This window comes from Hyla sarda, chromosome 13 (genome assembly GCF_029499605.1).
Source record: "Hyla sarda isolate aHylSar1 chromosome 13, aHylSar1.hap1, whole genome shotgun sequence".
NCBI lineage: Eukaryota > Metazoa > Chordata > Amphibia > Anura > Hylidae > Hyla > Hyla sarda.
In genome coordinates this window covers 3,888,768-3,904,816 of record NC_079201.1, presented here as the reverse complement: position 1 = coordinate 3,904,816, position 16,049 = coordinate 3,888,768, and the positions used below count along the sequence as shown (strand labels likewise).

General features: G+C 46.3%; 1 protein-coding gene across 24 annotated transcripts in view; it reads left to right on the top strand.

Moving 5' to 3' along the window:
- SHISA6 (shisa family member 6) overlaps positions 1-16,049 on the top strand; it is a 595,422-nt gene that overhangs the window by 322,393 nt on the left and 256,980 nt on the right. For 20 of the 24 annotated variants that reach the window (XM_056549465.1, XM_056549454.1, XM_056549466.1 and 17 more), the window contains one exon: positions 11,708-12,637. In XM_056549465.1, coding sequence (XP_056405440.1) covers positions 12,078-12,637 — 560 coding nt within the window. In that variant the 5' untranslated portion in view covers positions 11,708-12,077. The other 4 variants (XM_056549456.1, XM_056549460.1, XM_056549459.1 and 1 more) reach the window with 4 other exon arrangements.

Below are 16,049 nucleotides of genomic sequence, written 5' to 3'. Positions count from 1 at the left end.
ATCTATGTATGTATAAGTGTTTGTGTGGTGTATCTATGTATGTATATGTGTTTGTGTTAGTTTGTTGTGTGGTGTATCTATGTATGTATATGTGTTTGTTTCTCTGTATGTATATGTGATTTGTGTGGTGTATGTATATGTGTTTGTGTCTTTATATTAGGGATCGACCGATTATCGGTATGGCCGATATTATCAGCCGATAATCACGATTTTGGGCATTATTGGTATCGGCAATTACCTTGCCGATAAGCCGATAATGCCCCGCCCCCCGCACAGCCCCCACCGCACTGCGAACGCCAACCCCACCCCCCCGACCCGCCGCACCGCAAGCGGCCCCCCGACCCACCACACTGCGTCGCACCCCCCCACCGTAGTGCTGGGCGGTATACCGGTATGAACCAGATGCCGTTTCTTTTTTCTCCCATGGTATGGATTTTTGCCCATATCGCTATACCGGTCGGGCCCCTCCCCCACCCTCCGAGTCAATAAAAAATTTTTTACTTACCCGTAATGGGGGTGGTCCGGGCCATTCAATCTTCCTGTAGTGTCCGGCGGCATTCTGGGTGGAGGGTGAACCGGTCCGGGCGGTCCTTCTTCTCCGGGGTCCTCTTCTCCACTCCGGGCAGGCTCCGGCCTAGTACGCTGCATAGATGCCGCAACGCCGTGACGTCAGGTGCGTCGCTGCGCACGGGCGTCACTGCGCAGCGGCGTCTATGCTGCGTTACTAGGCCGGAGCCTGCCCGGAGTGGAGAAGATGACCCCTGGAGAAGAAGGACAGCCCGGACCGGTTCACCCTCCACCCGGAATGCCGCCGGACACTACAGGAAGGATGGATGGCCCGGACCACCCTGACAGGTAGGGGGAGAGAAGCGGGTGGTGGCGGCGGCGGCGGCCTATGGCACCGCAAAAGCCACTGCAGTGCATTGATTTAAAGCGCCCGCTTTAAATCAATGATCTGCAGCGGTGTCTCGGGGGGATAAATAGCCGATAACTTATACCGGAATATCGGTATAAGTTATCGGCTATCGGCCCTAACATCCACCGATTATCGGTATCGGCCCTAAAAAAACGATATTGGTCGATCCCTACTTTATATGTATGTATATGTGTTTGTTTATATATATATATATATATATATATATATATATATACATATGTGTATTTACATATGTGTTTCTGTGGTGTATATGTTTGTGTATATACATATATATATATATATATATATATATATATATATATACATATATATATGTATGTACCGTATATACTCGAGTATAAGCCGACCCGAGTATAAGCCGAGACCCCTAATTTCAACCCAAAATCCCAGGAAAAGTTATTGACTCGAGTATAAGCCTAGGGTGGGAAATACCTCATCCCCCCATGTAATCATCCAGACCCGTCATTAACATCCTCATCCCCTTGTCATCATCCCACACATCCCCCCTTCATCATCCCCTTATCATCCCACACATCCCCCCTTCATCATCCCCTTGTCATCATCCCACACATCCCCCTTCATCATCCCCTTGTCATCATCCCACACATCCCCCCTTCATCATCCCCTTATCATCCCACACATCCCCCCTTCATCATCCCCTTATCATCCCGCACATCCCCCCTTCATCATCCCCTTATCATCCCACACATCCCCCCTTCATCATCCCCTTATCATCCCACACATCCCCCCTTCATCATCCCCTTATCATCCCGCACATCCCCCCTTCATCATCCCCTTATCATCCCGCACATTCCCCCTTCATCATCCCCTTATCATCCCACACATCCCCCCTTCATCATCCCCTTGTAATCATCCCACACCCCCCCTTCATCATCCCCACCCCCCTTCCGGCCCGGAATAGAGGCGTTGCCTTGACAATGACGCAGAAGTACGTTGGCAATGAACGCACCTCTGCGTCGTTGTCACGGCAACGTGACTATTCTGAGGCCGGGCCCGAAGCGCTTAGAAGAGGCGCCCCCGGTGAAGATAGCAGCCCGGAACCACTATCCCACCGGACCACCTCCTCACCGGACAGTCCTGCATCACCGGACCAGCGCCGAGCGGAGGTGAGTATTCAGAACTAAAGGGGGTGAGAGGGGGCTGGATGATGTTGAAGGCCGCAGTGGTCTTCAACCTGCGGGCCTCCGGAGGTTTCAAAACTACAACTCCCAGCAAGCCCGGACAGCCGATGGCTGCCCGGGCTTGCTGGGAGATGTAGTTTTGAAACCTCTGGAAGTCCGCAGGTTGAAGACCACTGCGGGTGGGGGAGTTCACTCGAGTATAAGCCGAGGGGGGTGTTTTCAGCACGAAAAATCGTGCTGAAAAACTCGGCTTATACTCGAGTATATACGGTACATGTGTTTGTGTCTGTGTATGTGTGGTGCATGCATATGTGTTTGTTTCTATGTATGTATGTTACGCCTAGCGCTCCGGGTCCCCGCTCCTCCCCGGAGCGCGTACGGCGTCTCTCTCTCCGCAGCGCCCCGGTCGGTCCCGCTGACCGGGAGCGCTGCCCTGTCCTGGCCGTTGGGGATGCGATTCGCACAGCGGGACGCGCCCGCTCGCGAGTCGCATCCCAGGTCACTTACCCGTTCCCGTCTCCTGCTGTCATGTGCTGGCGCGCGCGGCTCCGCTCTCTAGGGCGCGCGCGCGCCAGCTCCCTGAGATTTAAAGGGCCAGTGCACCAATGATTGGTGCCTGGCCCAATTAGCTTAATTGGCTCCCACCTGTTCCCTGGCTATATCTAGTCTCCTCCCTTGTACTCCCTTGCCGGATCTTGTTGCCTTAGTGCCAGTGAAAGCGTTTTGTGTGTTTATAACCAGTGTACCAGATCTCCTGCTATCTCCCCTGACTACGAATCTTGCCGCCTGCCCCCGACCTTCTGCTACGTCCGACTTTGCTTCTGCCTACTCCCTTGTACCTCGCCTATCTTCAGTATCTTCAGCAGCCAGAGAGGTGAGCCGTTGCTAGTGGATACGACCTGGTCACTACCGCCGCAGCAAGACCATCCCGCTTTGCGGCGGGCTCTGGTGAAAACCTGTAGTGGCTTAGAACCGGTCCACTAGCGCGGTCCTCGCCATCCCTCTCTGGCACAGAGGATCCACTACCTGCCAGCCGGCATCGTGACAGTAGATCCGGCCATGGATCCCGCTGAGGTTCCCCTGCCAGTTGTCTCTGATATCGCCCGACAGGTCGCCCTTCTAACCCACCAGCTGTCGGAAGTGTCCACCATTGTGCGCCAACATTCGCAACTTCTTCAGCAATCATCTCCTCCGCCAGCTCCTGCACCTCCTCCGCAGCGAGTGGCCACTCCTAGCCTCCGCCTGTCCTTGCCGGACAAATTTAATGGGGACTCTAAGTTTTGCCGTGGCTTTCTTTCGCAATGTTCATTGCACTTGGAGATGATGTCGGACCTGTTTCCCACTGAAAGGTCTAAGGTGGCTTTCGTAGTCAGCCTTCTGTCTGGAAAAGCTCTGTCATGGGCCACACCGCTCTGGGACCGCAATGACCCCGTCACCGCCTCGGTACACTCCTTCTTCTCGGAAATTCGAAGTGTCTTTGAGGAACCTGCCCGAGCCTCTTCTGCTGAGACTGCCCTGCTGAACCTCGTCCAGGGTAATTCTTCCGTTGGCGAGTACGCCATACAATTCCGTACCCTTGCTTCTGAACTTTCCTGGAATAATGAGGCTCTCTGCGCGACCTTTAAAAAAGGCCTATCCAGCAACATTAAAGATGTTCTGGCCGCACGAGAGACTCCTGCTAACCTGCATGAACTCATTCATCTAGCCACTCGCATTGACATGCGTTTTTCTGAGAGGCATCAAGAGCTCCGCCAGGAAAAAGACTTAGATCTCTGGACACCTCTCCCACAGTCTCCACTGCAATCTGCGCCTAGGCCTTCCGCCGAGGAGGCCATGCAAGTGGATCGGTCTCGCCTGACCCTGGAAGAGAGGAATCGCCGTAAGGAAGAGAATCTTTGTCTGTACTGTGCCAGTACTGAACATTTTTTGGTGGAGTGCCCAATCCGTCCTCCACGTCTGGGAAACGCACGCTCGCACCCAGCTCTCGTGGGTGTGGCGTCTCTTGATGCTAAGTCGACTTCTCCACGTCTCACAGTGCCTGTTCGGATTTCTACGTCAGCCAGCTCTCCCCTCTCAGCCGTGGCCTGCCTGGACTCTGGAGCTTCTGGGAATTTTATTCGGGAGTCCTTAGTGAATAAATTCCGCATTCCGGTGACCCGTCTTGTCAAGCCACTCCACATTTCCGCGGTCAACGGAGCCAGATTGGACTGCACCGTGCGTTATCGCACAGAGCCCCTCCTAATGTGCATCGGACCTCATCACGAGGAAATTGTATTTTTTGTCCTTCCTAATTGCACTTCTGAAGTTCTCCTTGGACTACCCTGGCTTCAACACCATTCCCCAACCCTGGATTGGTCCACTGGGGAGATCAAGAGTTGGGGTCCCTCTTGTTCCAAGGACTGCCTTCAACCGGTCCCCAGTACTCCCTGCCGTGACCCTGTGGTTCCTCCTGTATCCGGTCCCCCTAAGGTCATTAAGGACTCTGCCTGCCACAAGAAATACCTCTCCCCCCCTCCCAGTCCCATCAGGCAAACCTCTGTGTCCCCTCTTGGCCCTCGTCCTGGTGTCACACTGCCCCGTGCCAAGTCTCGCCCTCTGCCCTCCCTCCCCATCCCTACTCCTGCTGTTCCGCCTGCTGTTGAGGAATCCCTCCATCCTTTCCCGGTGTCCTCATCCCAGGGGAGGCAGTTACCAGACAAAGGGAAGGGGAGACCTAAGGGGGGGGGTACTGTTACGCCTAGCGCTCCGGGTCCCCGCTCCTCCCCGGAGCGCGTACGGCGTCTCTCTCTCCGCAGCGCCCCGGTCGGTCCCGCTGACCGGGAGCGCTGCCCTGTCCTGGCCGTTGGGGATGCGATTCGCACAGCGGGACGCGCCCGCTCGCGAGTCGCATCCCAGGTCACTTACCCGTTCCCGTCTCCTGCTGTCATGTGCTGGCGCGCGCGGCTCCGCTCTCTAGGGCGCGCGCGCGCCAGCTCCCTGAGATTTAAAGGGCCAGTGCACCAATGATTGGTGCCTGGCCCAATTAGCTTAATTGGCTCCCACCTGTTCCCTGGCTATATCTAGTCTCCTCCCTTGTACTCCCTTGCCGGATCTTGTTGCCTTAGTGCCAGTGAAAGCGTTTTGTGTGTTTATAACCAGTGTACCAGATCTCCTGCTATCTCCCCTGACTACGAATCTTGCCGCCTGCCCCCGACCTTCTGCTACGTCCGACTTTGCTTCTGCCTACTCCCTTGTACCTCGCCTATCTTCAGTATCTTCAGCAGCCAGAGAGGTGAGCCGTTGCTAGTGGATACGACCTGGTCACTACCGCCGCAGCAAGACCATCCCGCTTTGCGGCGGGCTCTGGTGAAAACCTGTAGTGGCTTAGAACCGGTCCACTAGCGCGGTCCTCGCCATCCCTCTCTGGCACAGAGGATCCACTACCTGCCAGCCGGCATCGTGACAATGTATATGTGTTGTGTGTGGTGTATGTATGTATTTGTGTTTGTCTATACATTCATGGCCGTAAATGTTGGCTCCCCTGAAAGTGTTAAAGAAAATGAAGTATTTCTCACAGAAAGGGATTGCAGTAACACATGTTTTGCTATACACATGTTTATTCCCTTTGTGTGTATTGGAATTAAACCAAAAAAGGGAGAGAAAAAAGCAAACTGGACATAATGTCACCAAACTCCAAAAATGGTCTGGACAAAATTATTTTCACCCTTTCAAAATTGTGGATAAATAAGATTGTTTCAAGCATGTGATGTTCCTTTATACTCACCTGGGGCAAGTAACAGGGGCGGGCAATATAAACATCACACCTGAAAGCAGATAAAAAGGAGAGATGTCCACTTAGTCTTTGCATTGTGTGTCTGTGTGTGCCACACTAAGCATGGACAACAGAAAGAGGAGAAGAGAACTGTCTGAGGACTTGAGAACCAAAATTGTGGGAAAATATCAACAATCTCAAGGTTACAAGTCCATCTCCAGAGATCTAGATTTGCTTTATCCACAGTGCGCAACATTATCAAGAAGTTTACAACCCATGGCACTGTAGCTAATCTCCCTGGGCGTGGACGGAAGAGAAAAATTTATGAAAGGTGTCAACACAGGATAGTCCGGATGGTGGATAAGCAGCCCCAAACAAGTTCCAAAGATGTTCAAGCTGTCCTGCAGGCTCAGGGAGCATCAGTCTATGTATGTATATGTGTTTGCATCTATGTATGGATATCTGTTTGTGCATGTGTATGTATATGTGTTTGTGTCTCTGTATGTATATGTGTTTGTGTCTATATATGAATATGTGTTTGTGTCTATGTATGTATATGTGTTTGTGTCTATATATGAATATGTGTTTGCGTCTATGTATGGATATCTGTTTGTGCATGTGTATGTATATGTGTTTGTGTCTATGTATGTATATGTGTTTGTGTCTATATATGAATATGTGTTTGTGTCTATATATGAATATGTGTTTGCGTCTATGAATGGATATCTGTTTGCGCCTGTGTATGTATATGTGTTTGTGTCTATATATGAATATGTGTTTGTGTCTATATATGGATATCTGTTTGTGCCTGTGTATGTATATGTGTTTGTGTCTATGTATGTATATGTGTTTGTGTCTATATATGAATATGTGTTTGTGTCTATATATGGATATCTGTTTGTGCCTGTGTATGTATATGTGTTTGTGTCTGTGTCTATATATGAATATGTGTTTGTGTCTATGTATAGATATCTGTTTGTGCCTGTGTATGTATATGTGTTTATGTCTGTGTATGTATATGTGTTTGCGTCTATGTATGGATATCTGTTTGTGCATGTGTATGTATATGTGTTTGTGTCTGTGTATGTATATGTGTTTGTGTGGTGGATGTGTGTGTGTGTGTATATATATATATATATAAATAATCGAATGCATTACAAGCTCATAACCTCCAGCACAGAAGACAAAAAGGCTTGTAATGCATTGTATCTCTACATACTGGGAAAAGTTTTAATAAAAGTGAATAAGTGCGTCCCCCAATAAAAAATATAAAAAAAGCCCCTCTTTTCCTATTTAAAAAAAAAAGTGTAAAAAAAAAAAAAGTAAATAAAACATATCTGGTATCGCCGGGTGCATAAATGTTTGGTTCATAGAAACTTTATGTTAATGATCCCGCATGGTGAATGGCAAAAATAAGTGCAAAAATATATGTATTTAAAAGTATTAAAAAAACTAAAACATCAGAACTAGAATGGTACCAATAAAAACTTCAGATCACGGTGCAAAAAAAAAAAGCCCTCATACATCCCTGTATACAGAAAAATAAAAAGTTATATAAAAAATATATTTAAAAAAATGGCCGGGCCATGCATTTTCGGTTTTCAGCAAGCACAACCTAAATTTTCGGTTTCGGACCAAAATTTCCCTTACGGTGCATCCCAAATATATGTATGTATTTGTGTCTTTGTACTAGGGATCGACCGATATCGTTTTTTTAGGGCCGATACCGATAATCGGTGCAGGTTAGGGCCGATAGCCGATAACTTATACTGATATTCCGGTATAAGTTATCGGCTATTTAACCCCCTGCGACACCGCTGCAGATCATTGATTTAAAGCGGGCGCTTTAAATCAATGATCTGCAGTGGCTTTTGCGGGGCCATAGGCCGCCGCCGCCACCCGCTTCTCTCCCCCTACCTGTCAGGGTGGTCCGGGCCATCCATCCTTCCTTCCTGTAGTGTCTGGGGGCGTTCCGGGTGAAGAGTGAACCGGTCCGGGCTGTCCTTCTTCTTCGGCGGTCATCTTCTCCACTCCGGGCAGGCTCCGGCCTAGTACGCTGCATAGACGCCGCTGCGCAGTGACGCCCGTGCGCAGCGATGCACCTGACGTCACGGCGTAGCGGCGTCTATGCAGTGTACTAGGCCGGAGCCTGCCCAGGGTGAAGAAGATGACCGCCGGAGAAGAAGGACAGCCCGGACCGGTTCACTCTTCACCCGGAACGCCCCCAGACACTACAGGAAGGATGGATGGCCTGGACCACCCCCATTACGGGTAAGTTTAATTTTTTTATTGACTCGGAGGGTGGGGGAGGGGCCCGACCGGTATAGCGGTATGGGCAAAAATCCATACCGGTATACCGCCCAGCATCACGGTGAGGGGTGCGACGCGGTGCGGTGGATCGGGGGTGCGGTGCGGCGGGTCGGGGAGGTGGCGGTCGCGGTGCGGTGGGGGGCGGGGCATTATTGGCTTATCGGCAAGGTAATTGCCGATACTGATAATGCCCAAAAGCGTGATTATCGGCCGATAATATCGGCCATACCGATAATCGGTCGATCCCTACTTTGTACGTATGTACGTGTGTTTTGTGTGATGTATGTATGTATATGTGTTTGTGTCTATGTATGTATATGTGTTTGGGTCTATGCATGTATATGTGTGTCTGCGTATGTACCGTATTTTTCGCCGTATAAGATGCAAGAGCAGAAGGTCAGGGCAGGCAGCAATGGGTCGTAGTCAGGGGCAATGGCAAGGGTCTGGATACACAGGCTTGGGATACACAAAACGCTTTCTCAGGGCACTAGGGCAACAAGATCCGGCGAGGACAGGAAGGGGAAGTGGGTTTTTATAGGAATGGGAAGTGATTAGAACTAATTGGGCCAGGCACCAATTAACGGTGCGCTGGCCCTTTAAATCTCAGAACATCGGCGCGCGCGCGCCTTAGGGAGCGGGGCCGCGCGCGCCGGAACGAGACAGACACAGGAGGAGGGGGAGTAGAACGGATCGCGTCCCCGCCGGCACGAACACAGCAGCGCTCGTGGTCAGAGACAGAGACCGGAGCGCTGCTGTTACTACAATGCCGCGAGCACTCGGGGGAAGCCGCTCGGCGTTACACATATACATACATACATGCATAGACACAAACACATATAAATATGTGGTGTGCCACTGTGGTGAGTGGCAGGGCCACGGGTGTTGCTGTAATGAGTGTTGGGATCAGATGTTATTAACCCCGGGGGTCTAATGGTATTAACCCCTATGTGATCGTGACGCCAGTGTGGTTTTCGAGTTCCGGAACACCACACGGCCGGATTCTCGGCTATCCCACGGGCTAGTAGTGAATAAAGAGTCCACAACCAGTTGAAAGTAAACAGAGGCTTTACTGAACAGAAGACAGGTGTAATTATCTTCACAGCCATGGCCAAAATTCCCAGAGAGGTGACCAGGACCCAGAGGACCTCGCAGCTTGCTGGACCAATACTTGTAATAAACTTGACTTTGACTTGTAATTTAGACTTGACTGGTACTATGTGCAGGACTTGACTAACTTCAGTGACAGCAGACATAGACTTGTAGACTTACTGAAGAGTTGTAGCTTTGTGGTACTTCAGATGCTGAACACTTGTCCTGAGGATCTCTGGTAGCTGCTTCAGCAAAGACTTTGATGGTACAAGAGAGTGAATTAAAGATGGCCACCCCTTTATATAGTGGGGGGCTGGACTAAAGCCCATTGGTCAAGCTGTGGGTCATAGGTTAAAGCTGGTGCTCTCTGGGAATACATGTAGTAACAAATCATATAACTGCATAACATAACATGTGACAGGATTACTCACACAGGTCCTTGAGTCCTCCACAGGCCCTGTATACTATCTAGACATTAGGATCCTGTCTATGCTCTTAAATAGACACATACCACATTTAATAAATTAACAAGAGAACAAGGGGAGTCCGTGTAGGAGAGATCCCAGACCACTGAGGGACTCAACCTGACAGGGCCTACAGGTAGTACAGTACCATGTACCTGTAGTGGGACATCACACATACATACATCACACAAAACACACGTACATACGTTTTTGCCCCACTGTTTGTGTGTATATGTGTTTGTGTGTATGTATATATTTATATGTGTTTGTGTGTATGTATATGTGTTTGGGAGTATGTGTGTATATATATATATATATATATATATATATATATATATATATGTGCCCATTGTTCTTAATATAGCAATAGTCTTTCCAAATACTTCATCCATATACTTAGAATAACCCCCCGGGGGGCGCTATAGACAACCTCCAGCCTCTTGTCTAATATACTCTGCCACCTTAAGCCGTGTCATCCTTAACTCATTGCCTTCCACCTTAGGAGACACTATGCCATAGAAATGACATGCAAACACCATGTAAAGGGTTAACAACTGCCAGCTCTTGTGGTGCCCTGTTAACTCTTTGTATCCAGCTTTTTAACATCATGCATATAATACAGTAAATGTTATGGCATGGACAGTACAGAGAAACTCTTACAGATTCTGGCATCACATAGACTGCAAGCTCTTTGTACAAGGGATGTATCTTCATAGTGGACATAGGAGTTATCATGGGGAGGGGGCCCTGCATCTATATAGAAGGTCCTGTAGGATGCAGGAGAATTCCCACAAAGTCTGGATTGTGGTACGTGAGGAGTCGAGCGTTCATTTACTCTGGAATGGAGCCATGACTATCCCCCATACATCTGTGATCTCTGCTTGTGTCATTCCTAGGATAATTCCATTGATCTCCACACCTCTCTGTATCACTGAGAGGAACGTTAAAGGACTGGACATGACCTCCTCAGCCAGTCTGCAGCTCCCAGCCCCCCCTCCCCATCACTATCCCAATATACTCCTAAGAGCTCTCCATGACCACTCATCCCGGGCTAAACATGGTCCTCAACTAGTGAAATGGTGACGCCTGTATCAATTGATGCAGGGATAAAACCACTGTGGGCGGACTTACACAGAGAACATCTCCTCCTCTTGTTTTACTAGTGCAGGCAGCAGCTTCTCCTATTCATTGAAGAACAGCTTTTAACATCTGCAGTGAGAGATGAGGGTGAGTACGGTCGGCTGGATGATCATGCATGAGGTTTGCAGACGATGCTCTTGACTATATATATATGCACTGAATGATGACCCAAGATTTGCATGACTGGGTCCAGAATTTGTATATTTTTAGGTTAACGGGATTATACATGAGCATATTTATTCCATGACAGATGTAGCTGGGCAAACGGGAGGGGGGTTTAAGGTTATATGATTTAAGACTAATGATGTAAGAATCTTGGCTTGGCTGAGAAAATCGAGGGGGTGTGGGGGGGGGGGGGGGAGATGATTGTGGGTTCTGCTTGGGTAATGCTTCCTGGAGTCACGTTTCCAGATATCGCCTTATTGACGGGTTGTCAGAGTGTTAAGATAAGTGAGCTGGGACTTAGACCACTTAGGTTGGCACCAGTTGTACAAAAGCTCCTCTCCAAGCTTTCCTTGATGTGTCTGCAATCGGAGCCGTTTGATGCTGAAGGCTTTCTCCTGGGATCCTAAAGCTCTACCATCCAGGATCCTTTCACCCAGACTTTTTACAGATTCAAAAAGGGAGGAAAAAGAAGCTTTGAAAATCAATATTATGTCTCTTTTTCGCCTTTTCTTCATCCTTGAATTAATATAGGGAGTCAGCTTTAGCTGATATTGTGCATTATATATGAAGTGAGACACTATCTACTATGTGGATCCAGCCCCATGGGGCGGTGGGTTTTTATAATGCTTGTGCACACATTAATATAAGGGGGGGATATTGAGCTCTTATTGTTAATCTGATTTTTTTATTTTTTATTTCCCATATCCAGGAGCTGACTACATACATGATGGGCTAGAGCGTTACTTGACATGCATATGGTCAATGTCTATCATTCCTTGGCATCACTCTCATTGGGATGTATCCGGAAGCCTATCTACATGTTGAACATTTAGGCAGCCCTCGATCTGGAATAAGTTGCGTGACTTCCAAGTCTTCTGGTGTCACCAGCGGTGGAGTATCTCAATGACAGAGAGAGAAATGAGCTCATGGATAATTTCAGATTGGAGGGGACGTTATATTTAGGACAAAAATTCAAGCCTTTACATTACATCTTGCCATATATCTACTAGGCAAAGAAAAAAGGAGAAAAAAAAAATTCTGCCTTATTGTCAAGGTTCAACGCTGGGTACCGGTTGATCATGAGGTGGCAACACGTGCTACTTCTTGTGGTCTACTTAGATCCACTTGGTCTTCTTTATCATTGTGAAGCCGCAGCTAAAGCAAAAGGTAACAAGAACCAGGGTCCATCCAAAAAACCTGCCAACCCTCCCAAAGCGAAGGACCTTAATGCCACAGCAGTGCCCCTTCCTGTCACCACACGGAAGGTGAAGAACCCAGTTGCACTACCTTACGAGAAGTGCTTGGGCTATTATGATGTCAGTGGTCAATGGGACAAAGAGTTTGACTGTAACCACACCACTCACCCCTACTGTTGTGGGACATGTTCTTTACGATATTGTTGTGAGCAACGGAACAAAAGACTGGATCAAATTGGGTGTAAGAAGCTTATTTGGGTCGTTACTACCAAACCGAATGATGTTATGGTAGAAGTCGATGCCTATGACCCACTTAATGACAAAACCAACACCACTGTATATATCACCTGTGGGGTAATCACCTTCATATTTATCGTTGGGATATTTGCCAAAGTGACTTACGACAAAGCAAGACGACCACCTCGGGAAATGAACATCCACAGGTAAGATGACCCAATATCTTGGCCATCTTCTAGGGGCAAAGCTTGCATAGGAAAGCATAGACAATTATACTAAGTCTTATGCTTGGTTTTGAGAAGTTATTGGCACCAAAGATATTTCCAAAAATCTATTCCTATGGTCTTAACTACTACTCAGTAACTTCAACCATTATTATATTTTATTATTATTATATTATATATATTATTTGTTTTTTTTAGCAAGGTTTCATTTTGACTATGTCTGTTTCTCGAGAACATTGCATCTTCTGTTCTCAGGTTCCGCAATGTCATGTTTGTCTCCATCTATCATCTTGCTTGTTGTTCCTTCAGTTCTTCAGAGTTGTCTATGAGAGAGATCTTCTCTTGGCATTTTCAAAATGGGTTTTTTGAATAGAAAGTTGGTTTTTATTCCTTTTGATAATTTATTTTATTATTCATGATCCAATTATTTTAAATGAATGAAGTGTCCCAAGTCATTTCAAAACTCATTATAGATTCACAAGATGTCTGTGTATAGTTATGATTGCCCAAGAAGGACCTATCTATGGGGTCTTTTACTGATGCTACATTAATTCTACTGTGCTTTCTTTCAATTATTTTGTATTACATAACATCCATTTGGGATATCCAGCCCCGGCTGTCCATTAATGAGACACATGGGTCCTGCGACTCCTCCAATCCATTACTGCTCCCTTAAACCTGATGTGACAGCTAGTTGTTGTACAGAAAATAAATGGCTATTGCATATTTAACGGGTTTAAGAACAGAGAATGTTGTTATTAACCCCACGTCTGGTACATAGGGCTCTGAATCTCTCTGCGGGGGGTTGTTACATCAGGATATTTTATTTCAGATGTTCTTCCATCATGTGTCCTATTTTCTCATTAACTGGGAAGAGACTGATTTGTATTCTTAATGAAAGTCGAAGGGCTCTGGGAATGTACAGTCAGTGACCTGCAACAATGAAAATCTGTTTGTCTACAAGAAGTTGTGATGGTTACAGAGAAGCTCTGTCTTATTTATTTGTGACCAAAAGGTACAAGTCCTTCCAAAAATTCTTCTGAAGAGAAAACTCGTAAGACCAAAGATGTTGAAGCTACAAAAGCTGGTGAAGAGCCCATCTGTAATACCATATGAGAAGTGATTGTGATCAGTTTAAGTAGCTATTCCACCGATTCCTGCTATGGTGGGACAGCTCTACTATGTCATCTGTGAGAATTTGTCCCAAAGGTGATACAGCTTTCACAACACCTTCCCCCATCTATCAATGATCATTGACTTTAGAAAATTACAATTTGCATATAATAGTATGAGCAAAATTCCTAAGTCCTTCTTCGAAATCTGAGCCACTTCGGCAATTAAAGGAATTGCATTAAACTTGGCCATACAGATAAGATAGCTGTCTGCCTGGTCAAGCCAATAGCTATCTCTCCCGATCCCCTCCATACACATGCACACTTATCCAAGCCCTAATATATTCTGAATGGGGAGATAGGATAAAGTCATTGCCAAACTCCCCAAGAACAAGAGGATAGGGCAGTTGAAATCCAACATGTCTGATCCTTCTCCCTCTCCAACATCTGCTGTCAGGAGAAAGTCGGAGCCCCCTCATACAAATCAGATGATTGGCAAATTTGGCCAGTTTGGGTCTAATGTATGTGGCTAGCTTAAGTCAGACTATATACCATCCTGGTTTACTACGTAGATACCAGCTACTGGTGACAACCACTAATGGATGGCTTCCACATCAGTTACTGTAGTTCTTTCATTCTCTTCGTGAACCAGGAAGATCAGCCCGAACAGAGCTTTTTCCTGCACAGACAGTAAGGAATGTAAATGGAGAGGGGGATAAAGGAAGTAGTGAATGAAATGAAGTAGAAAGCATGTTATCATCATCCATAATCAATGCTGTGACCAAGGCTGCAAGTCAAGGACTCTTTAGAAACAAGATATCAATGCTTCAGCCTGGACATTAGGAATCTACCATAGTTCAGTCAATGTTGGAAAGTTAAAATGAGATAATCTCCCTCCAGATAGCATGGAAAGGTCTAGATAATTGCATCTTTCTATTAGTCCTAGGAGAGAAGATTCTTACACTGAGGTCATTCTCAACCAATAGGACGCAGCCACATCTTACATAATAATCACGGTTACCGGGTATGTGACCACCAAATAATGATATAATTAAAGTGCCCCCTCTATGAAGAACTAATATGGCCCCTGTAATATGGCCCCTGTAATACCTCCCACCTTGGTTGTCACCAAACTTTTATAGGCTAATGCCTGGTTGTAGACAAGAGGGCGGTACCATATTGGTTATCAATGTAGAATCCCTTATTCAGTCTGAGCATCTGGTAATACATGGCGGCTCCTTTATAGAAGATACCAGTTCTCTTTTATACTGAACCAGTGTGAATATAATAATACACAGAAATTATAAAGTTATATGAAGGTTAATCCCAGTGTGGAGAGGAGTCTGCCATATGTTTAGATAGATATAACTAAAAAGAAAGCAGCACACCAAATAATAGGATGTCGGGGTGCAGTCTGTATAAGGATCTAGGTGAGGGATCCCAAACTTCACACAGCATACATAGGACAGCAGCACTCCCAGGTAGTGAACATTTATTTTTTGACTACCTGGGAGTGCTGCTGTCCTGTGTATGCTGTAGATAGATATATAGATATTAGATAGATAGATATGAGATCTATCTCTCTCATATATATCTATCTATCTCTCTCATATCTATCTATCTCATATCTATCTATCTCTTATCTATCTATCTCTCTCATATCTATATCATATCTATCTATCTCATATCTATCTATCTCATATCTACCTATCTATCTATCTCATATCTATCTATCTATCTCATATCTATCTATCTCATATCTATCTATCTATCTATCTCGTATCTATCTATCTATCTCATATCTATCTATCTCATATCTATCTATCTATCTCCTATCTATCTATCTATCTCATATCTATCTATCTCTTATCTATCTATCTCATATCTATATCATATCTATCTATCTATCTCTTATCTATCTATCTATCTCATATCTATATCATATCTATCTACCTATCTCATATCTATCTATCTCATATCTATCATCTATCTATATAGCTATCTCTTATCTATCTCATATTTATCTATCTATCAATAGAACAGATAGAGGCAGCACGACCCAAAAGTACAAAAATGAAAATAGCAGGGTGCAAGCGGGCAAAAAAAAGAATCCCAATCGCAGACTGTATAGATAAATCCAAAGCAAAAGGATCCAGCAGCACTCCTGGAAGATTACGGCAACAGTCTTTATTGACACATGGGAGCTCTTATAGCATACATAAGGAATTCATGGCTCTCTGGTGACATAAGGAGGACTGCTCATGCAATGCTCTGCACACAGG